Source organism: Chaetura pelagica, unplaced genomic scaffold (genome assembly GCF_000747805.2).
Source record: "Chaetura pelagica isolate M959 unplaced genomic scaffold, ChaPel_1.0 scaffold120, whole genome shotgun sequence".
Taxonomy (NCBI): domain Eukaryota; kingdom Metazoa; phylum Chordata; class Aves; order Apodiformes; family Apodidae; genus Chaetura; species Chaetura pelagica.
The window spans coordinates 251,469-275,985 of record NW_009951952.1 but is presented as its reverse complement, the minus strand read 5'-3'; the positions used below and the strand labels follow the sequence as shown (position 1 = coordinate 275,985).

The 24,517-nt window shown below is 44.2% G+C and overlaps 1 protein-coding gene across 1 annotated transcript; it reads right to left on the bottom strand.

Moving 5' to 3' along the window:
* Positions 1–277: 277 nt before the first annotated feature.
* CD163 (CD163 molecule) lies at positions 278–23,539 on the bottom strand. Its single transcript, XM_009998806.1, has 13 exons — positions 23,401–23,539; positions 16,992–17,306; positions 12,193–12,726; positions 11,301–11,612; positions 10,553–10,870; positions 9,501–9,815; positions 6,817–7,131; positions 5,576–5,890; positions 5,325–5,360; positions 4,907–5,044; positions 4,363–4,458; positions 1,291–1,443; positions 278–384 (listed from the first exon to the last, which is right to left on the bottom strand). The coding sequence occupies exons 1-13, from the start codon at positions 23,537–23,539 to the stop codon at positions 278–280; spliced, it is 3,093 nt and encodes a 1,030-aa protein (XP_009997108.1).
* Between the last annotated feature and the right edge of the window lie 978 nt (positions 23,540–24,517).

The following is a 24,517-nucleotide window of genomic DNA, read 5'->3' as shown; positions in this document are numbered from 1 at the left end:
GCAGGAAAAAAAAATTAACAATGAAAATATTTAGAAATAAAAAGCAAAAACTGTTCAGGCAGTCTAGTCAACAAGAAAGTAGATGAGAAATTAGAAAGGCTTTCTTGACAGTCATGCTTGTATTTCTCCTAAGTATGTAATTGCTTCTGTGCAAATAAACCAAACTTAGGTAAACTAATCCTAAATGCAGGTATTTCTGGTTCTACTTGTACACAATTAGCATTTTATCAACAGAGATGTATTTCCAACAGTGGTCAGTACAGCTCAACAGCCTCTATCAGTGTCCCAGTTCTTCAATGTCATCATAACCTGTATTTTCAAGAGCAGAGGATGAATCTCTCTCAGCCTTGGCAATCCTGATTTCTGACACATTAGGACTCCAGCCTGAAAACATCAAGGGAAGAACACAGATAAAAGTACATCCTGTATACTTTACCTTTCCATGGTTGTGCAGCTGGCAGCATAGGCTGTCTGTTATCTTCTCCAGAAATTAGAACCATATGTGTGTGTGGCTGTTGAAAGACCTGAGAAATGCTTGTCTCATCCTGCTTCCTGCTACAGGTCCACATGTACAAGGACCAAGCTAACTGTTCTCGGAAAACAGGCAATAAAGCAAATTCTTCAATATCCATAAATAACCCAACTCTGTTTTAGTGCCCCAGGTGTTATCTGACACACTGCAAATTGAGTATGTCTGTCCTTGTCCATCCCACAAGTGTGCCTTGATCAGAGCCCTTCCAGAGCTACCACAGTAGAGTGCTCAGCCTTTTGCCTGTGTTTGAAACCGATTAAGAGCGTGCAACCCGCCTTACTGACTGAGGAGTGTTGTTGCCCACAAAGTTAGGAGACTTACTATGAGATACAAGGGAAAAGCACCTTGGAATCATAGAAGACTTATTATGGAATGCTTAGGGGTGGAAACAAAAGCACAGAGGAGAAATCAAATTTTGGGTGGGAACAGACATGAGAAAATATAATGATGAGGGGATAAAAGGACCATAATTAAAAAGATTAGTGTCTAATGGTATGTGGTATTTTACAGAGCAGGATTTGGATTAGCATAAAACCAGACATGAAACACTGACAGGAGTGTGTCACACTGTTGCAAAAAAGGGAGACATCCCACTGGTATGCATGAACCAAAGGATATCCTGTAAGACATGTGAAGTGGTCCTTCAGCTCTATCTGACAATAGTAAGGTCTTAGTACCATGCTGGGCAAAAATACTTTAAAATTTTTGTTTTGAAACACTTTTTGAAAGATACAGGCATACTGCTCTTCTGGCCTCACCTGTCTGTGAATCATTATTTCTGTCACTTTCTTCAGGGATTCCAATTATTTCTTCTTCATTCTGCTCAGAAAGAGAAGCATCTCTAGGTCCAGGAGCTTCTGTTGCATCATCATAATTATCTTCCATGGTGTTTCCAGGCAGTGGAGAAACCTCTGGAATGGTACAGAGGGTTAACTATAACAGGGAGAGATCCTCCACTAGAGAGTGAAGTGGTTGATGATCTAGTGATAAGAGCCTGTAATACTGACATTATAATGATGATAGTGAACAATCATATATCTAGAATCCTCCTGAGGACTCTAAGGTGTTCCAGACAACAATGATATAGCTTCAAAAATTGTTACACAGTGCTGTAGGAAGTACAAAGTGGAAACCAACATGGAGGAGGGGCAGGAGGGGGAACAAAATCTGGAGAAGGGAGCAGTTAGAGACAGGTTTTATTTCAAAGTAAGCTTCCTTATTGCATTTCATAATTGCACAATGACAAATTACTACTTGTTTATCTCTGTCTAGCACTTGCTTCCTTGTCTTTTCATTGCTGTAACCACCTTGTGTTAAATCTGTCTGTAATGGTCTTGCTAGAGTAGCCACTCTTGGCCATTTGCCTGTGGACATGTGGCTACAAACTTGGGCCAAATCTCTGGACAAAAGACTCTGCAGTTCTGCATCTCTTCTTCAGGCTGCACAACTCCAACTCTCCCAGACTTTCTTCATACCAGAAGTGCTATCAGCCCTTTGATAATTTTCGTGACTTTCCTCTGGACCCTCTCCAACAGGTCTTTTTTGTCCTGAGGGCTCCAGAGCTGGACACAGTACTCCAGGTGAGAGTCTCATCAGAGCAGAGCAGGGGGTCAGAATTGCCTCCCTCAACCAGCTGGCCATGCTTCTTTTGGTGCATTTCCAGGATATGGTTGGTTTTCTGGGCCATGAGTGCACATTGCCAGCTCATGTTCTGTTTTTCACTCATCAATATCCCCAAATCCTTCACAGGGCTGCTCTCAATCCCTTCTTCCTCCAGCCTGTGTTGATTCTGGCAATTACCCTGAGCCAAGTGCAGGACCTTGCAGTTGGCGTTGTTAAACTTAATGAGGTGAGGTTTATATTCACCCATTTCTCCAACCTCTCAAGGTCCCTCTGAATGTCATCTCTTCCCTCGATGTATCAACTGCGCCACCCAGCTTCGTTGCATCTGCAAACTGCTGAGAGTGCACTTGCTCCCACTATGTCATTAATAAAGACATTGAACAGTACCAGTCCCGGTACAGACCACTGAGGTACATCACTTCTTACTGATCTCCATGTGGACATTGAGCTGCAACACTCTGGATGCAGCCATCCAGCCAATTCCTTATTAATTGAAGACTCTATCCATCAAACCCAGTTCTGTGAGTAGCCAGCTCTCTAATTCCTCAGGGGTAGCTAGCCTTCTGGTCTGTACTCACTGGAAGCCTTGCGTCAGGAGTATTAATTGTCACTGTTTTACAATGTGTACATACACATATGGAAATACGAATAATGCATATATAAAAATAACAGCAAATCCAAACACTCCTATTTCACTTTTTACCTAGTACCCAATATTCAATCTGAAGAAGAAAAACAGATCTTACTTGGAATAATTGCCTTCTCAATGGGCATTTGAAAGCAGGCAAGAAAAAGAAAAGTTTTAGTTTAATTTTAAATAATAATAATTTTAAAACCTTGACATAAGAAAAAGAATAAAAAATAAAATTAAAGACATAGCACAGCAAGGAGGCTGGGATATTGGCAGTTGAGGTCCAAAACTCTTTGAGACCATGCAAATAGCTAAGAGAGCTTTTTGATCAGCTCCAGGAAAATGCAGTTCTTCAAAGACTTGCTCTCCCACAGCTTTTTCAAATAATAAAATAAAATAATAATAAATAATAATAATAATAATTTAAAAAAAGCCACAAAAAGCAAACACATCTGACAATCTGCATTTTCTTCAGATCACTTGGATTAAAATTCCCTCATCAACTCCAATCGTGTGCCAATGTTCTTATTTGGAGCATGGTTTTTGATTTTTCTGTCTTAATTCTCCCAATTTATCTCAGAAATGAAGCAACAGCTTGCAAGCTGTTATAGTTGCAATTTCTGGGAGAAGCAATTGTCAAATTGTTGGATTCAAGAGACTGTATCCTGTGAAGACTACAATACTATGAGCAGACATTTACTTTAAACTTCTCATATAGAAGAGAAAAGTAGCACTTGCACATGAGATTGTCTGACATTCTTTGATCATGAGCTACACAAAAAATTTTGGTTCACATCAAGACATCACTGGTGGAGATGGAGTGTAGCAAGAAAAAAATTTTAATCACCAATAATGCTTTGAAAATTAAAAGCTACCCTGCTTTTTGAGTCTCTTTCTTTTCAGGATCCCCATCTTCCATTACCTTGAGTCGCTTCAGGGCCATTTTCTTTATCATTGTCTCAGTTATAAAACTGGGCCTTTGTTTTTGAACTCTGAGTGAGAATCTAGGCAAATGAGAGTATGATACCAGATTAAATTCTCCTTAGCTGCTCAGATGGCTTCATGAGGAAAAGAATAGGGTACAGTACTAACACCCAAGTCAAGCAGATCCTTGGGACAGTCTGTGTTACTCCTGCAAGGTAAAAGGCCTACAGTGGAATAGCCAAGAATCCCTCAGGGGCCCAATGACACCTCTTACTGCTCATGAGGTAGGTGAGCCATGAAGGGAGGAAAGCAGCAAAGCAGTCAACAGGAGGAAACATCTGTCAGCTGGGAGGGAATACAAAGTATTCCTTTAAGTGTAGCTGCTTTAAATAATTGTAGTGAAAGCCTTTCCCCCCCCCCGTAAGAAGGAGTGGTGGTGTTGGTTTGACCTGTACTGCTCTATGCTCTATGGCTGCAGTGAGGACAGCACAAAATGTATCATCCCTAGGAGAGGAATCCAGTGGGCTGGAAACCCCTCTCCTCAAATCTACGGATTTTCAGTTTCCCAGTAGATTAGCGAGATTCAAAGTATCAGACTAGGATCTGGGCTACCAGGAGGATATTTCCATTGACAAGAGCAAGACACACAGACCTGAGATGCCAATAATTTCCTGCTTTTTCCTCATGAGGTTGTAGTCAATGTCTTCATAGACAGCCTCAGAGAAGGGGTCATAGGATAGTCTGGAGCCTGAAAGGAAAAGGCAGTGATTATTCACACAGTTTCTGCCAGTACTCAGGCTGGGATCATTAAAATTTCATGCTGGGCTTTGGATCTGAAACTGGGCTTCAGAACAATGGTTGATTTTTACAGAGGTGTGTTAGAAGATGGCATCAGGTGTTGCTGTCAGAATTAATTTGAAGGTGCCTTCCGACCCCAAACACTCTATGATCCATTCTATGATCTATAGAAAAAAATAACCTAAAGGGGTTTGCATGGCCTGGTTGGTACTCAGAAATTCACTGAGAGGTGCTGACTGATGATAAGCACTGCTGGGCTCTTTCACTGCCAGTTGGAATGTGAACATCTCATTTTGGCAGCAGATGCCATTCATCTCAGTCACCCATCCCGCTGGCCTCCTTAGCCAACCAAAAAGTGGCCAGCCATGTGGAGGAGGCATTTTGTACCAGGGACCCACCTCTCTGCTGTGTCTTGGCACTTAGGATCTGTCCAGCAAGAATGGCAAGGACCAGACAGAGAAGAGCCCCCAGGACAATGCAGAGGATGACAGGCATTGAAATTCTCATTGTGTCTGTTGTAGGCTGGCGAGGAGAATCTGGATGGAAAGGAAGAAGTAACACACAGAGAATCAGGTGACCCAAAGGGCTTCTTTTCTGTAGCCTCCTGCTGTGCTCATGCTAGCAGGATGAGGCAGATCACCAGCTGCTCATTTATGGGTCCTGTTCATATAGCTGGGGATAGTGCCACTTGGTACTCCTTTACAGAAAGCTGCAGGAGGTGCTTTCTGATGAGCTGGAACATCCTGCTATGCAGTATCAGGGACATGAAATCTCCTCCCCCCTTTCTTTATTCCATCAAATGAAGGAGTATTTTACCTGCTTTAGTGGGTGATGCTGTTGGTTCTGTCACACCTGCCAAGCAAAAATGAATCCAGATTAAAGAGGCAATTGTGAAAAGTAGGGAGAACATCTTCACATTATTTATGAGGTTCTTCTATTCTATTTATGAGGTTCAGATCAAAATATACAGCGGCTAGTCACTGGGGTGTATGGCTGGTATAATGTTCTTCTACCCACCTACTGTGGATCCCAGATCTGTGTAATGAACAAAAGGACCATTCACTAACCAGAGCAATTCACAGCAGCATCTTCCTTGTGATCACAGTTTTTGCCGAACAAGGGATTGACTGGGCAGTCCCAAAGAGACAGTTCTGTTCCTTTACAGTGCACCTTCTCCAACCATATGGGACCAGTCCCTTCCCCAAAGGCAGCTTCACTCAGAGCAGACACAGCAGATCCACAGCCTAGCTGCCTGCATACAACTTCAGCATCTGCCATGTCCCAGGAATCATCACAAACTGTTCCCCAAGAGCCTTGGTGCCAAATCTCCAGTCTACCTGAACATCCATCCTCTCCTCCTGTGACTCGTAACTTCTCCCTGTCTGCAAAGCACAGAAACATTCTGTGTTACTGAAACAGCAGGAAGGTCCATTGGATCAAATAAGGAGAAAGAGATAGAGGTACCTGAACAACTTGTAGAGTTTGGACACTCAGCAGATGTGGCTGGAGATGTTGCCTCTTTTCTTCCTGCAGAATTTAATCACTGAAGTAAATAACCTGATTACTCTCTGAAAAAAGCAAGTTAATATAAAATGCCTGACAATTAATAATCAGATTATATTTTCCTATAATATATGTATGGCCTATTAGTACTTGGTGGATCATTGTTTGGCTGTTGCCGTGAATTAAATAATCTTCCTGATGTCTGTGCTTTCCTTTTGTGTGTGGCAGCTGCAATCCCTTTCAGGAGATCTGAATGCCATCTATAATTAATTTATATTAGAGAACCTGCAGGTATGAAATACTGTAATAAATGGGCCTTTAGAACTGAAAAGTCCATACACTTGTCCATGGCTGTGTGCACGCATGTGTGTAAATGTACATATGCACTGATATGCCTCCCTACATCTAGAAACACATACATGCCTCTAGACTTCTTAAAAAGCCTGAGCCTTATTCACATCTCTCAGACTGATTGTGAATCACAGATTTTTGCTTTAAAAACCATGCAGTGGCACCATCCTATCAGGGACTTCCCTGACATTTCCTCTGGATAACTGCACTTGGTGACATTAATGTAATTTTAAATCACTCATTTACATCAGGGATAAAGAAAAATGTCTGTGCCACTTGCATTGAACCAGAAATAGTATATAGCAGATATCAAATGAACATGAGGCAATTACTGCAGTGTCCATATGTGCATGCACAGGGCTATGTATATGTCTGGAGAGCTGCAGTTGAGCTTCCCCTTCCTCCCAGCCCTTTCAAAGGGGTATTTTATTTGTACAGATGCATTTCTAATTACCAGTGCAAGAAATATGAGTCTCTTCTGCTCGGTTATCACATGACTGAGGATCCCAGGTGTCTGACTGACACTGCCAGAGAGAGCTGTGTTGCTCGGTGCACTCAATGTGGTCCAGCCAGGTGGGCCCAGAACCCCTGCCATATTTGAAGTCTTCCGCAATTTCCCCGCCGTCCCCACAGCCCAGGTGTTTGCACACAGTCAGGGCTGTCAGCTGAGACATGTGATTGGAGCAAATGCTTCCCCAGGTCCCATTGTAGAAAACTTCCAGCCGTCCAGCACATTCGTTGCCATTCACCAGCCTCAAAGCTAGGAACTCTAGAAGTGAAGACATAAAAACGGATTTAGAAGGGCCTGATTCTGCTCAGGACTTGACTGTGATGAGTGAAATCCAGTCTCTGCTAACAGTCCTGTTCATCACTTCGAATGAGAAAGTGCCAGAGAAAAGCACTCCAAAAACAGACAGACAAGCAAAAATTGTACAATGATCCTGTCTGATTAGTCAACATTTACCAGCATTTACATAAACAAGCAACAGTGATAGCCACACCCCACAGCTGCATCTTTCTTTGGTATGTTGAAGCACAGGTGCCATGTGTTCCTCTGATTTGTTGAAGTTTTGATGTGCTTGTTTACAGTAATTATTTTTATAAATCACAAGCTTTTCAGGCCCTCTCCTTTTGCCTGTAACTACTCTCCAGCAGTCCAGGAAACTACAGTTGAGCATCCCCTTCTTCCCAGTCCTTTCAAAGGGACATTTTATTTGTAGGATCAGCACAATTAGGCAACACTCAATGTATCTCTCCATAAACTGATCCTAAAGACCTCCTACCTTATTTAGGACAGTGTTTACAGGTGTTTACTCCCAAAAGTTCTGCTGTGTTAAGCTTTCAGTTCTATCTCATCTGCCCTGGTGTCTTAGCAATGCTATAGCTTCCACAGAACAGTGACTGTAGCTTACTCCACATCTCTCCATTCATTTACACTCAGAGTAAAGACACATTCAGTGATCACAGTCTGGGGAGCAGCACACTCTTTTGTGTAGGTCTCTTTCATTGCTGTAATGAGGGCTGCCTGAAAGGACTTTCTAAAATTCATCATGATCCCCTAGTTTCCCCTCCCCAGGTGTCAGCATCCCTCTCTAGGCCAGTCAATTTAAGCTTTAGGTGTTCCCACAAACAGCCTGAAGCTTGAAATCTGGCCATTTTAGTGCTATTAGTTGCTAACCTCTGACCAGAATCCTGTCTTTTGTGCTGAACACTAGTTATCAGCACTTTACCCAGACCGTTACTCTGACTATGAACCAGAATCTCCAGCTCTGCTAAGCTGTCTCAGTGCCTCGTGAAGCCCTGCTGTGAGCACATGGCAGGCTCTGGTGAACCTGACAGCAAGGCAACACACCAATCTCTTGGGCTTTCAATGGCAACATAACACCTTCATTTCTCCTGGGATGATATTCTTGGACAGAAAAATATCCAGGCTCCAGTCCCGTGGATTTCTTCCCAATCATCTTCCCCTCCAGCAAGGTCTGTAACACTCTCTATTTTCCACCTGTTGACATATAGTTCATACCATTCCTCACCAGCTACCCCCAGTTCTCCCTGACAATGGGTATATTACTTACACCACAACACGATAAATTTCCAGTATCAGAATCAAGGCATTTCTGGAGTTTTGAAGACACTACAATTATTCTAGTCCCAGGGCAGTTATTCCAGTGAGGTACTAGTGTCACCAGAGCATCTTCCACATTTACAGTCTGCTATCATGGGCAACACAGTTTCCACTTGGGAAATATAACTTAATGTTATTTTTTTCTCTTAACATAATCTTAATTATTGCTTTGGGTAATGAGAAAAAAAAAAAGAAAAAAAAAAGGAAAACATTAACAATTAAACGAACACTGAGGGAAACAGCCTTGGTCCACTCCATTAGTCCCAGTTCCTTCAGTGTAGGTAGCAGTGAATGAGGTTGCAGGGTTTTTCTGCTGCTGCTGCTTGCTTCTTATTCATTTTCCACTGCACCAGCATGGGAGCTCCTCAGGCTGCAGTCCCTTCAGGTGTTGTATTTGCTCCATTGTGAGTCCTCCACAGGCTGCAATACCTTCAGAAGTGTATCTGTTCCACTGTGACTTATCCACAGGCCACAGCCCTCTCAGAGGCATAAATCCTCTGGCGTGGAAACTGTGTCTCCAACCATGTGCCCAGCAACATCTTTTTCCACTTCTTCCTTTTTCTACTCTCTTGCAGCTGCCACTCTGTCTTAAATATGCAGGAGCTGACCCACCATATGCTCCTCTGATTGGCTGATGCTTTGGTGCACAGTGAGTTGTTTCCATTATTTTCAGAGCCAGTTGTAACTGACTGTAATGGGGAAATGGCAGTGGATGACCTCCTCCTGCACAAGGAACATCCACAGTCCTGGTGGAAACCATTACTGAACCCTCCAATTTATGCTCCAAAATCCTGCTCCAACTCACATGTTTGGTGTGTGTGTGTGTTAACACAATATAAGGACTTCTGTAGACCCTTTGCAGCTTGTTGGGACCAAGGTGATGTGCTGACCAACTATGCTTGTAGTCAAAAGAGAGCAAGAGCCTGTCCAAAGAAGTCTCCATTCCCCACTTGCCCTTTATGTAACCCTTTCCCTTAAACCTACAGGTTCAGAAGAGGATTCTCTGAACATACCTGAGCACAGGACTCCAGCATCTTCTTTGTGTTGGCAGTTGTGCTGGCCCCATGGCTTGGAGGCACACGTCCAGAGATCAGATTCAGCCCCAGTGCAGTTCACATCATCTAGCCAGATCTGTCCTGAGCCTTTGCCATAATGAGCAGAGGCAAATGCCTTGATGGCATGTCCACATCCCAGCTGTTTGCAAACAACATTAGCATCTGACAGATCCCACTTATCATCACAGATGGTGCCCCAGATGCCATGAAAATAAAGCTCTACTCTCCCAGCACAGCGATTTGTTCCATTCACCAGCCTGATCTGTCTGCTGCCTGCAGGAAGAAAACCCAGCTGTCAACATACAATACAATGTGAAGGCACAGGTCAGTGCTGTATGTTTAAAGCACTTTTAAGGCATCATGTTCTTGTTATATTCCACTTCTTCTTTTAAGGTTTCTTGGGCAGAACTCCTGTGATGCTAAACCACAGAAAGGGCAAGGGCTGCTCCTGCGTTGGATAAATGTTTGCATTATTCCTGTGAGGTGTGGGACATAAGGAGTGTCCAGTCATACTAAGTATATGTGGAGATCACTTTACCTTAGAAAGCCTGAGTGGCTGTTTTCCACCTAAACTCATTTAGTTAGACAGAGACAATTTCTATTAGATATGTTTTATAAAAGAAAGAAGAGTAGAAACAGTTTTAATGTATTTTACAAAGGCTGCATGTTTATATTTCTACAAATACAGGAATGTCACAAAATGAAATCTATTTAATTCCAAGTGACAGTCACAATGTGTGGCAATCATGGTGAAATAATTGTTCTTATCACTTCTGTATTCTGTTATTTCTGTTTGATTCTGTGATATAAAATCTTTAATAAATTCAGATTAGGAAAGCATTATGTAAATTAACCTTGCTTCCTTAACTATCATTTGTCCCTTAGACTATACAAGCAGGTGGGTATCACAAGCTCAGACCCATGCCTATTTCAGATCTAGCAACACCATAGGACAAGGTGGGCCAGAGGCAACCCAGGAAGCATTCTGTTCCTTTCACACAGGAACTCACCTGAGCAAATCACACCAACATCTTCAGCAACTCCTGTTGGCACTGTCTGAGAATGGGAGGTTTTACAGACCATCAGCTGAGTCTCATTTCCAGCACACTGGACACTTCTTAAGCCCACAGGACCTCTGCCTCGCTCAGAACTTGGCAGGTAATAGGCTTTCTCAGCAATTCCACACTGGAGTTCTCTGCATACCACGTGAGCATCCTTGATGTCCCAGTCATCATCCAGCACTCTGCTCCACATGCCATGGAGGGAGATCTCAACTCGCCCATCACAGCGGCTCTCACCACCTGAGAGTCTGAGTGATTTAGGAAGACCTGGGCTCAAGAGAAAAAGTATTGGAAAAAGTATTGAATAACATCCACTGCTCTTACTGCAGTAGAAACAGCATGCAGGAGAGAGATGAAAGACAAATTTCTATGCTGGTAAAAAAATAATTCTTGCCAGTTCTTAAGGACACAGCCTCTGTTAAGGCTTTGTTTGCTTTCATGCACATAGGGATCTGCAAAAACAACTGAGAAAGGCTTCCCCAGCTCAAAGACTAGATCCTGTGCCGAGTCAGGCACAGCTGAACAATGTAAATCCCTCTACTGTTTGAATTTTTTATGCTGAAACCAAGGTCGAGTGGGTGAAAGGGAAAGGAAAGGGCATTAAAGACAGGCTGACATACCAGATGTACTTGGCAGAGCGAGATCATCTGTGCTGCTTAGGTCTGAAGTTGCACTACACATAAAAGGCCTGATTTACCTGAGCAAATAACAGTGGCTGCTTCTCTCGCTGAACAAGTTGGATTGCCCAAAGTCACTTGAGGACAATCCCACAGGCAGGACTCTGTTCCTTCACAATGAAAAGCATCTCTCCATACAGGCCCATTCCCACCCACGAAACGGTCTCCTGTCTGGATTGTCATGGCATAGCCACAGTTTAGCTGATGACAGAGAACGCTGGCAGCTTGCAAATTCCAGTGGGAGTGGCATATTCTTCCCCATATATCTCCATGGCGGATCTCCACTCTGCCAGAGCATGTGGTGCCATTCACCAACCTGCCCCCTGGGCACCCTGAGTAGAAGAGAAAGTGAGTACTGAGATATCATGTTCATAACTGCTCATGGGCATAACCTGAAAGTGACTGGGAATTGGGAATGAGTTTTCCTTAGCATTCAGTGGTAAAAATGGCTCCATTGGGCCACTGGAACTTCCATACTTATAACTAGACATCAGACCACCCTATTTTACTGAGAATGACTAGAAATCAGGATCTGGTCCCCTTTGCAATTTTTAAACCTAGTGCAATAGGTTTCAGAGCTCTGGGTGTAACAACCTTAATTGTTCTGAGCAGACTCATCTAGGGCCTCCAGCTGTGCATCATCTGGCTACTGGTCCCAGGCCTCACTTAAACCTGGATCAATCCTTCAATCTGTGACTGGTGTAACTGTTTCCAGTCCTCTCTGCTGCTAGTCCTGACTGTGCTCTACAACTGGACCCTACATTTAATGATTACTTTGCCTTATTTGGGACTGTCCACAGACTTTGTTATCAATACCTTTCTCCATCCTCTGGGCAGATGCTTTGGATTATGTATTGATGGGTAAGGACACTGCCTGTGTTGTCCTCACCCTCTGCCTCCAGCTCATGCTACCTAGTGGAGCACCCCTCTTCTTGCTGTTCCCTGGCACTAGGAGCATTTCACAGAGACCAGCCTTGTGGTACAGGTGAAGTGCAGCCTCAAATCCTGAAAATGCCTGTAGCAGCAGGCAAAAGGCAGAGCTTGGCTCCACCGACACTCTCTGGAATTTGGGTCCATATTTTTCCACAAAGAAGGAGTTTTTCAGTTGTCCTCTTAGACCTTTCTGCTGCTCACCTGAACATACCACTTGAGCATCTTTTCCAGAAGGGCATTCTTCATGACCTAGCACACTCACAGGGCAGTCTCTCAGGTGTGAGCCATTCTTCTTGCAGCTGAATGTGCCATTCCAGACAGGTCCATTTCCTTTCCCAAAGGACTGTTCTGGTATCAGTAAGGCAACTCCACAGTCCAGCTCCTGGCAGAGGGCATTGGCAGCTGGTAAATCCCACAGGTAGTCACACAGGGTTCCCCAGATGCCTGCATGAAGAAGCTCTACTCTCCCTGAACATGTGGTACTGCCATTTGCCAGCCTGTACCCACCATAGCCTGCAGGAAGAATAAAGGAACTTAACAGTTACTTTTTTGTGTGTGTGTGCTGTTGCATTGAAAACTGTAAGAGAGATCTAGCTGCAAGGAACTAGCTGTAAGGAACTAGCACTCACTGTCTCCTGTTACCAGGAAGCATGCTGGACCAGGATGCTCATAGATCAGCTTAAAAAAAACATCTTTATTGTCCATGTTGTAGCCTGTACTACATGACTAAAAGCCTTTTAAAGTTCAGTCTCTCCTGCCCTGCTCTGCTCTCTCCTCCCCCCACAGTACTGGTGCTACCTTGCAACATCTTTTCTTGCAGAGGCATTTCCAGCATTGCCTTGCATTTGGAACCTGTAAAAAACTCGGAGTAGGAGCTACTAGCATCAGTCTCTCAGTAGCTGGTCATCTCGTATCACCCAGTAACAGTAACTGCAGTTTGCAATTCTCAGCTTTCATTCATGTTGCAGCATCAGGCTTGGAACACAACAGGCCATGCCCATCAGCATATCCCAAAAGATTCAACATGCAGCATGAATAGGACTGTGGTGTCCTACTTCCAGCCCTATGCAGTTCATCTGTCTTCTCACACTGTTGCTTCTAGCCCTTGCCTAGTCCTTGCATTATTCCCCTGCCTAATGAGACCTGGATTTTTTATGTGAGCCGTGACTTCTGTAAGATGGAGGCAGGAGACAAGATGTGTCAGTTGCTGATACCTTAACTGGGCTGTTTTGCTGCCACAGCTCCCCAGCCAGAACTCCAGATCACCACAGCTAGACAATGCCCAAGGCACTCTTGAAACAGACTGCAGCCCTTTGGCTAGGAAATAGACAGGAACATTGGACAAGACAGTCCTTCCCAGGCTTGTTTTGTGACCATGTGTTGCCAGCAGCTCTGCCCCATGTTCAGTTTCTCTCTTTTGATTTGTGCCCTCAGGAAAAACTTGTGCTTGCTAGGTCTAATAATAATTTCTGTCATGGATGGCAATAAATCAGCTGTATTCAGAGCTCCCAGCAGCCATGACTGTATGTGGTTCTTAAAAAATGGCAGTGACAACATCCATACCTCAGAATTTATTTAATTTTTTAAAAAATAACTTAGATTTGTAACTTATGCCTCCTTCGACCTTATGGAGATATAGTACCAATCCCAGTTTTTTATTAAACTGAAGTGCCAGGGATTAACATTGATGCTGGCAGCACAGAAAATAAATTTGTTTCTCCATGTTCCTACTTGTCTGCTCTGGCCATTTTTCCAGAAGGACATGGAAAGAATTCTCAGCACTACTGAGTGCATACCTCTAGTAGGACAGAAGAAATTACAGCCCTTTAGAGATTTGCATCCCTGATGCAGAAGCAAAGTGCTTACAGCTGCCCATGTTAAATGCACTCTCAGCAGAGTGAATGAGAGATTGTGGAGTTCCTCTCTGTTACTTCCTGGCCTTCCCTGGGTGGCTCAAGGTGTGAAAGGGGAAGCAGCCAAGAACCACAGAAACGTGCAGAGGCTTTGAGCTGTAAGTTGACAGGAAGAAGATATACAGGGCACATGTAAATTACATCCATGAGTCCAAAGTCTCACCTGAACATACAACAGTGGCATCATGGGTGCATGTCTTGCTATAGTGCTGCATCCTGGGACAGTGTGCAAGGTGAGTCTCGTTCCCTACACAGTGAAACTTTTCTTGCCAAATCAGTTCATGTCTCTTTCCAGAGTGAGTTCCTCTCAAGATATCCACAGCCTGGCCACACTCTAACTCATTACATATAACAGAGGCAGTTTTGAAATCAATGTGTGAAAAACAGACTGTAGCCCAGGTTTCTTCTTGCTTTACTTTCACATGTCCTGAGCAAGCAGTGTCACCTCCAGTCAGAGACAATGCAGAGAAACCTGGAAAAAAAAAAATAATAAAAATTTCCAGGATCAAAGGTTGGTTGTCCTGACCTAATTTAATAACTCCCATACCTTCACAGGTAAGACACAAATCACTGCTGGTTTGGCTCTGGCATGGTTTTGGTAGTGGGGGAGGGGCCCCAAGGTGGCTCCTGTAAGAAGCTACTAATAAAAGCTCTCCCCGCTCAGGTGGCCAAGGCTGAGCCATGAGAGACAATAGATGCACCTCTGTGATTAACATAGGAAAGAACTGAGATAACACCTTAATGCTCGGAGCAAGAAGAAGAACTGAGCTGGAGAGGTGAGAGCAGTGACAGAGCAGAGATCCCGAGGTTGGTGAGGAAGCAGGAGAAGGAGGTGCTGGAGCAGAAGTTTCCCAGCTGCCCATGGTGAGATGTCAGGCTGTCTCCATGTGCCCCATGGAGAAGAAACATGACGGGGCATCCCCTGCAGATGCCAGGAGGGGTGAATGTGGAGCTGCAGCTCATTGACTTGGATGTGCAGCTGTGGAGGACACAGTGCCAGGGGAGGTGACTGTTCCCAAAGAAGCCTGTGCTGGAGCAGCTTGTTCCTGAGAGGCTGCACCTCGTGGGAAGGACTCAGGAAGGAGAGGTTGGTGGAGGAGTCTCTGCCATGGGAGGAACCCCATGGGGAAGCAGGGCAGGACTGTCAGGAATCCTTCTTGCTGAGGAGGCAGGAGCAGCAGGAACCCCCAGCCTGCGAAGTGACTCTAAACCCCATCCCCTGTCCCCCTGTGCCGCTGGGGGGAAGGAGGGAGAGTAATCAGAAATATACTAAAGTGATACTTTTTCCCCTAGTTGAGTCTGTTTTGCCTGTGACCATAATCAGTGAGTGAAACATTCCTTGTCCTTTGTCTCAACCCATGAGCTTTAGTTGGCGTTTGTCGTCCCCATCCCAGAGTGTTTGTGTGCACAGGGAGGGGGCAGGTGAGGGAGCAGCCACGAGGCTGGTTCTGTCTTGTAGCGTTAGGCCCAAACACCTTCCCTGAGGACCAGTGGCACTTTTCAATAACCATTGTGGCCACTCTTCTATGCCACTGCCAAGAAAGAAAATGGTGTGTGAGGCTGTTTATTTCTTAGTATGTGAAAATACTAAATCCTGGGGAAACTACAGAAGGAGGGAAGTTTTCAACATTTGCCAAATGCTCGAGAAGTTTCAATCCCCAAAGAAATAGCCATTTGCTTGTGTCCTCAAGACTTCATTATTCAAATGAGCAGGAAGCAGAAGCACTCTGTAAGCAAGAAAGAGGAAGTCTTGTACCCATCTTCAGACAAGGTTAAAAAGACAGTCTGGAGACCTACAGGCTAGTCAGCCTTACCTGGGAAAAACATGGCATGAGTCTTCCTGGAACAAATTTCTGGGCACAATAGGGTGAATAGGAAGAGTAAACATGCATTTACCATGGGTAAATTAAGCCCCTGTGACCTTATTACCTTCTCTAATAAAGGTAACTGGATTTGTGGATGAGGGGAGATCAGCAGGTATCATTTACCACACATTTAGCAAGGCCTTTGACATCGTCTTGCACCATGTTCTTGGGTCCAAACTAGGATGTTAAGAGTGTGGGTGAGTTAAAAAGATGATTGGATTGTCAGGCTCAGAAAGTGGTGATTAGTGGGTTGTACTCTGCCTGGAGGCTGGCAACAAGTGGAATACCCCCTGTTGCATTTCCCTTGGGACTGTCCTGGGACAGCATCTTTACAAACAAGCTGTAGGAGGTGATGAAAGTGCTTTTAGGGGGCGGGCAGAGATAAGACCAAGGGCAGAGCTGACATTCAGAGAGGTTTATTAGGGAGGCTGGATTAATGGGCTGACCTTATGAAAACCGAAAAGGACAAATGTCAAGTCTTGAAGCTGGGAAGGAAAAACTTTTTGCAATGGTACTTTAAAGAGCAGAACAAAGCATATCTTTGTAGAGAAAGACAGCCAAACAGACATTGGAATTTTTTTTGCCATTGCAGACTCTCTTGTCTTAACTTACAGAAAGATCTGGAGAATAAGGGCAGTTGTATGGCATAACACAGCATTGGCTTGCTTCTCCCTCTTCACCTGCTTTTTTAACCTCCATTCCCAATTTTAGCACTGGTCTCCTGTTGCCTGGGAGAGCTGTGGTAGAAAGAAATAGTATTTCCTTTTCTGTTCTATGTAATTTATTTTGCCTACTTCCATTTTATGTCATTGCTGTGCCCAGGCAAAGGAGACACATGCTTGTAGTTAGCAGAAGTCCATGCTGGTGCAGCTTGCTTTGGCTAAGCAGAGGGCATGGGGAAAGAAACCTCTGTGCAGTACTTGGCTTTATCCAGCTAGGTCAGAGTTTTATCTCAGCTTCATAGCATTTTTCTATTATACAAGGTTAGATGACTTCTTACCTGAGCAGATCACTCCAGTATCAAAGTAATGAGGGCAGGTAAAAGAACCCCATCCTGTATGTGAGCAGTTCCAGAGAATGGATTCATCACCACGGCAATCAAGTCGATACAACCATGTTGGTCCAGATCCTTCTCCAAAAGGAGCTCGATTAAGGGCCTGAACAGCAGATCCACATTGTAGGTGCCTACAAACAACCTCAGCATCTTCTATGGTCCAATCACCATCACACACAGTTCCCCACTGCTCCTCATGTTTTACTTCCACTCTGCCAGAACAGGGACCAGTTCCATTTGACAGCCTCAACTCATCAGCACCTTCATCCACAGAGTGAGAGCAAGGTTATGGGCAGTTAGACAGTGCCTAATCATGATTATCTACTACAGACAGTTAATGAGACTATTATTACTCTTAAGGTACTCTTAAATTGGACTTAATTGGTTCACCTTCCTAAATAGTAAAACATACATATTTTTTATTAATTTTTTTTCAGGGAGCTGTGTCTGTAGTCACACGTTTGAGCTATCCACACTGCTAAAAGATAAGTTATTTATAACAACAGGCAAGCTTTCTCTTCTTCTGATCTATCAGGACTGGGAAATGCTAAGTAACGTCCCTGATGTGTGATTCACAAAGGCTTTGACAGAAACTCTGCTTTTCCCTTTGTTGTTCTGCCATGATGATAGCCAGCTGAAAATGTTCATATATACATACATATACATATGTTCATATAGTGTGTGTGTGTGTGTCAAGAAGCAATTTGCCTTGTCTACCTCAACTTTGTCCTCTCAGACAAACTATTACTTGCAACTCAGTGTCCCAATACTCGTTATCCTTTCCCTCTTCACTTGCCCTAGCCAGGGGATCCCCTAGTCAGAGGTACCCAATGAGAAAAGATAATTAGACATGAAAGGTGGCAAGCTATCTCAAGAGATGCAGCAGCATAAGAAGAAGGCAGACAAGTAGGTTTTCATGTTCTTCCTCATGCCCACCATCTCTTGGGGTGGGGTTGATGCCCAAAGAACCCTCCTTTCCTGCTCTGATCCCAGGTCTGCCTCTTTCCTTTGATATGGATATACATTTCCTGGTCCTTTTACCCATGGACTCACAAAAGAACATTACAGTAATCACAGAGCACTTGATAAAGAGCCTGACAGAAGAGGGAAGATGCAGCATCTGTCACCCATTTAGTCACCAGCCCAGCCTTAAACCTTGACACACGGTCAATATAGCTTTGGCAGCTGATCACCTCTTAAGCATAGGCAAAGGTTTTACCTCTTTGCTAACACTGCTGGACTTCCTCACAATTTCCTGCCTATCATTTAGATTGGAAACATAGAAAGTTTAAGGGAGTTTATTGAAGCAACTGACAACTAGTAACTGCACAAACCTATTTTTTCTGCAAGCTGTCCTCTCCTATAACGTTTCCCAAGTTAGAAAGTCTATCACATACATATGACTTGCAACATGTCTCAGAAGGAGGATTTCTACATTACATCCTTTAAGACTCTTCTAAAATATGTTCTGAAGAACATAGTCAAAAAAGAGTTTTATCAGCTAAAAAAATATACGTACATTTAAAAGATAAATAAATTATAAGAAAAGTTAAATTCAAAATACATTATTAAAGGAACCAGATAACCTATTTCCATTAGCCATATCCAGGAGTAAAATAAAAACAGCTCCTCACTTGACTGATTGACCTCTTTGCTCTTGAATTTTCAAATAATCAAACACTTGATGTTTTCAACACATGCTGGCATGCAAGGCTGGATGCAAAGGTAGGTATAACACAGTAATCAGATTTAAATATTCCCTAATCAAAACTATCATTTGCTGTAATAAATCTTATGTGAATTTTGAATGATACGTACAGGTATATACCCACTCTTTTGTATTTCCTTATATTCCATAGCATGCCCCACAGGTGCTTTCAGCAGTACTAGTCAGAGAGAGATTCTGCTCGGATATGAAGGCATCGGATTTTGGCTTAGTTCAGCTGAAGACCTGGTTCTCCTTGTAGGCCAGGTGTGAGAATGAGCCATACAATCCTGTATCCAGACCCTAAGGTGGAAGCTTTCAGCACACATTTGCTGCCTTGGTCACAGAGGGCCCACTCCTTTCCCTGATGGCCATACTTCCTGCACTGCCTGCTGCTGCACTCCTCTGGGGAGCAGCAGGGGTCTGCAGCAGTGTGCATGTACCATCAGAGCAGAGATGTGGATTGTAGGTGCTGATGATAGTGTCAAGGTAAAGTTACTCTTGTCTACTAGTGAGCCCCTCTGGTAGTATTCCCTGTTATTGAAAAGAAGATGGAAGAAAACTCACTCATTTCTACAATACCCCTCAGCTGACACTCAAACATTGCTACAAAGATGTCTAAGTACAAATGTTTAATATTGTTCTTCACACTCCTTTGCACTTCCTTGTGCCTCCTCTTCCCATCCACTTGAACTGTGACTGCATCTACACAATGGAAGGCTAGGGCCATAGTAGACCCAAGTATTATTCACAAAGTCTTGTTCTCATTATACGCGAGCATCAGCCGTAACGCCACAGTTCCGCCTCCATGGGTATGGAGACAAAAATGGGGATCACAAAATCTGGCTGACATTTTCAGATTCAAGTGTGACACATAGCCCAAAAAGAGCAGAGAGACAAATAGTGATCAGCTTCAGATATACAGAAACAACTGAGGGGGTTACCCAGTCAAACTCCACTGGACACACAGAGCACAGCAACGTCATCTTAACTGGTGTTGAATAAAGACCTGGCATTATTTATTGTGTCTACAGAGCTCGACAGGGGAGGAAAGACAATAGTGAAGAATATCTAGTTGTTCAGCTTGGCTGCTTACTGAACTTGGACCTGAATTCCTATGAGAATGGCCAGTCTGAGTCCAATACAAACCTATTCCAATGACTTATCCTTTCCCTCAGGATGACAAAAGAGATTGAATCAAAGACAGAAATGTATTTAAGCACCTTCTTGACACTTTTCCTCACAGTTTGATGGAGGTACAACCAATTTATATTGAATTTATATTATTTTCCTATCTCATGTGAAATAAAGTACGTACTTACCTAAGAAGACATGGATGGAGAGGAGAAACAGGCACAACACTGAAGCAGAAAGATGTCCTTTTGTTGCCATCCTGATTATGGACAGATGAAACTTGACTCTCTGTTAGGCACTGCCTAGACCAAACTGCATGGGCCTCTCTGAGTCTCACAAATGACTACAAAGGAGGAAATACATAGATTCACGTGCTAGCATGAACTACATAAAGGAACCAATAGAAATATTGTTCACCTTTTTAGACATTATCACCAGAATAATCTCAAATCTGAAAGAACCAAAACCTCCAATAAAGTTTGAAAATTGTGCCTGTGACCATATATGAAGGATGACTGTGCTTCTGATGTCATAATTTTATTGTCTTGTTTTACCAATGGGATCAACGTTGGTGGTAGAGGCAGAGGGGTATGCAAGATGGTTATTTCTCACCTGATGAAGTGATGTGAAAGTTCAGAACATTGGTCATTTTAGGAATCATTTTGGAAGAAAAAAACGCAAAGAAAATCCCCAAATTTGCAGCTCATCCATCTCCTTAGAAGCAGTTGTAGTCTCACTATAAAATCAATAGAAGTGTTGTTTATCACCAGCAGTAGTACTCTGAGTGGAAAATAACACTCACTCTGACTCTGAAGCAAGAGCTGCTCAGGGCTTCCTTATTCAGTCAAAACTTCGGAACTCTATGGGCAGAAGATCTTAAAAGACCATCTTCCTTAGGATGCAAATTACAGGATTTCTAGTTTCCTCTGCTGAGTTTCTTTTTGTTTCAGATTATGTATGACCACTGCTGGTAGTTCACTCTCTCCTTCACTCCAGAATGATGAATTTAGGGAAATAAAAGCTGCTGTTAATAAAATTGTGGCTACTTGATTAATTATTTGCAGCTGGAATAAGTTGTAGAGCACTGTTCACACCAGTCTGAAGGCCCAGTCTTCTTTATGACACTGACACACATGCACTTTTTGTCTGATAGCACATATTTGGTCTTTGTCTAGACTCCCAATTTCAGTGACATCCAAGCTGTTGGGTCCTTAGTACACCAAAAAGCTCTGAAACCTCTTCCTCTTCTCTCTGGGCTTTGACTACCTGTTCAAGGGCTGTACAACCTTGCAGCAGTGTAACCTTGGATCATACTGCTGTGTAAAGAGTTGCATGAGGGAAAGCAGAGAGAAATCTGGCCAGAGGCTGTGCATTCTTTGCTCAGGAGCTGCTCAGGAGCTGCTTGGGAGCTTAGACACTTGCCTGTGGTCTCTGCTAGAGCTGTATGGCAGCCAGACTTGGGTCACAGAAGCTCAGAATCATCGGAGTTGGATGAGACCTCTAGAGATCATCTAAGTGCAACCTCTCTGCTAAAGTAGGACCCATTAGAGCACACTACTCAGGGCTGCATCCAGGTGAGTTTTTAATATCTCCAGAGAAGGGGACTCCATAACTTCCCTGGGCAGCCTGTTCCAGTGCTCTGTCACTCTCACAGTAAAAAAGGTTTTCCTTGTGTTTAGATGGAACTTCCTGTGTTCCAGCTTGTGCCCCTTGCCCCTTGTCCTGTCACTGGGCACTACCAAAGAGTATCCTTCATGAAAGGGGAAGTACATAATTGGACACAATACTCCAGATGTGGCCTCACTAGGGCAGAATAGAGGGGGAGGATGACCTCCCTCGACCTGCTGGTCATACTCTTCCTAATGCATCCCAGGATACCATTTGCCTCCTTGGTCACAAAGGCACAATGCTGACTCATGGCAGGTCCCCCTCTAACCTATATTGATGCATCAGGTTGTTCCACCCCTGGTGCAGGACCCTACATTTCCCCTTGTTGAACCCCATTAGGTTTCTCTCTGCCCAGCTCTCCAGCCTGTCCAGGTCAGTCTGGATGGTAGCACAGCACTCTGGAGTGTCAGCCACCCCTCCCAGTTTGGTATCATCAGCAAACTTGCTGAGGACACACTCTGTCCCCTCATCCAGGTCACTGATGAGTATGTTGAACAAGTACTGACCCCTGGGGGACACCACTGGTTACAGGCCTCCAACTCGACCCTGCTCCATTGGTCACCACCCTCTGAGCTCTGTCAGTCAACCAGTTCTCTGCCCCCTCCACTCCCTCAGACCCTTGCTGTCTGTTGCTATCTCAGTCTTTATACATGCAGGCCAGAGGTCATATGTGGGCCATCATCATCATCTCCATCCTCTCAGGCCTGCCTTTTGGAATGGAAATGAGACTTTGTCATGGGTTACAACGGGGTTTTGATACTACTTCCCGAAAGTGTGGGTCCTGAGGGCTGGTCCCTCACAGTCACACAACTAGTGAGAGATTACTATGGTACAAGAAAAGATTCTCTCTTCTCTTTTAGTGATTCTCAGTTCTGGCACTTGGCATTTGCAAAGAAATGTGGCACGGGGAACTATCTTGCAGCATGACTTTGAAGCAGGGTACTTACCCATGGGTTGTGCAGTGAGACTAGTCAGAAGCCTCCTGTGGCACAACCCCACAGCTGAGAGGCGGGTAGGGACTGTTTGCACACAGATTCAGGTAAGACAGCAGTACCATGGAGACACTGTGGCTTTCATCTCCTGGAGCAAACAACGAAGGATGTGGTTAGAGGCTCATTTCATTTTTGAAGCAGTCAGCACCAGCATTGTCTACAGTGACAAGTAAAAGTTGGTCAGGGTCCTGGTCTGATGTCAAGTGGCACAGACTGACTTGCACCCACACTGTAGGATTAGCGCTCTCTAAAGCCTATTTCCCCTGAAGTGCATTAAAACAATGCCAGAGGCAGAACCAGCACCTGAGCCACGGACTTGGGTGCTGGGTTTGCTTGCTCACTGTGCAGTGTAGGGGTACCAATACGGTACCTCCCATCTCTCTCTCTGCAGCTGAAGAGCTCCCTGATCCTAACAGCTGCCAGGATTCATCCCCATGGCAGCATGGAGGATCCCTCCCCATGCACATGAAGTATATAGAGCAGGAAGTCAGAAAGTCCTTCCTTGTTGTCTGTAAATTACTTTCTTTCTTCAAGACCTGGCAGCACAGAACTGTCTAGTGGGAGATACCTTAGGGAGTAGTTGTAACTGAGATGGCTAAGATGACCCATTAGTAAGCTCTGTGCTGGATCATCTGGGCTACAAAAGAACCTTTGCAGGATTCCACGCAGGCACATTGGTGCAGGGTAAGCAACCAAGGAGGCAGTACAGCCCCTTTTAGAGGATGGGAAAGGAAACACAGAAAACATTTGTTAAAGACCATCTTCTGAGAAACAGAAGTGAAGCAGAGAAAGGGATGGAAGTGAATGCAAATAGGGTACCTCAGTTGTACTGACACAGGACAGGTACTACAGGTACCACTGTCCAGCAGGTAGACATAGGGAATCCACAGGGACAGGAGATCCAGGATGTCAGCAGATCTGCAGGTCACAAAAATCTTGGTGGCTCCATCTTCACCACTGGCAGGTTTGATCTCTGCATGCCAAGAAACCCTCATGCCAGAAACTGCTTCAAGCTTTTGCCTCAGGGCTTTTCAAGAGGACTAAAACAGGGATGTTGATGTGCACTGTTTCTGAGGCTTCTGCTGCCAGAGGCTTTGGTAATGACGGAGTAACAAAGGTGCCATCTTCTTCCTCAGCTATATGCACTAGACCTTGCTGAACCTTTCAGGCAGCAGATCAAGTGACAGCCTCAGCAGAAGTTCCAAAGAACTTTCTCTCAAAAGCAAAGTGGAGTTGCTAGGCCTTCTGTTTGCAATTTCCTAACTATAGCTGCAGAGGAGTACTTAGGTCTTGCCAGGCTTTCCACATCCAAAGGGTGAGAGTGAGAGTGGCTCAAGGCACAGGGATGGCAGCATGCGGTAACAAGAGAAAACAGACAGACATAATTTCCTTGGAAAGTGTCTGGTCTCTCTTGCAGTACCTGGAATCATGTCAGCTGCCACACATTTGGTGGATTGCAATGGGGTGAGAGAAAAGTTGCTCCTCCAGGCAGTGGCTTAGGTCATTGGTATTTAGAAGATGAGAGGACAAGAAGGCAGGTTGCCACCTTTTTTGCCTATGCCACCCTACAGCCTTATCATAACCAATCAGATATGCACTGAAGGAAATAGTAAGTGCACCCAATTCAGAGACTGATGGAAAGATCCAGCACAATCACAGTGGCTGACAAGAGGAGTGGTATGACACTGCTGCAGAAACAGAACAGTATAAAAGACAGATGCACATTGACTTCTTTGGAGGTGTCATTAACTGCTGCAATACAGCAAAAGGACCCTCTTTTATATTTCTGTGAAGGTTGCCAAAGCAGGTTAAGACACTACCTGCACTAATGCATGCATACTTTCTCAGTACTGGGGCCACTTCTGTTTAAAATCTTTATCAGTGATCTGGGTGAGGGGATCAACTGCACCAGCAGTTAGTTTGCAGATGACACCAAGTTGGGCAGGAGTGTTGATCTGCTTGAGGGTAAGAAG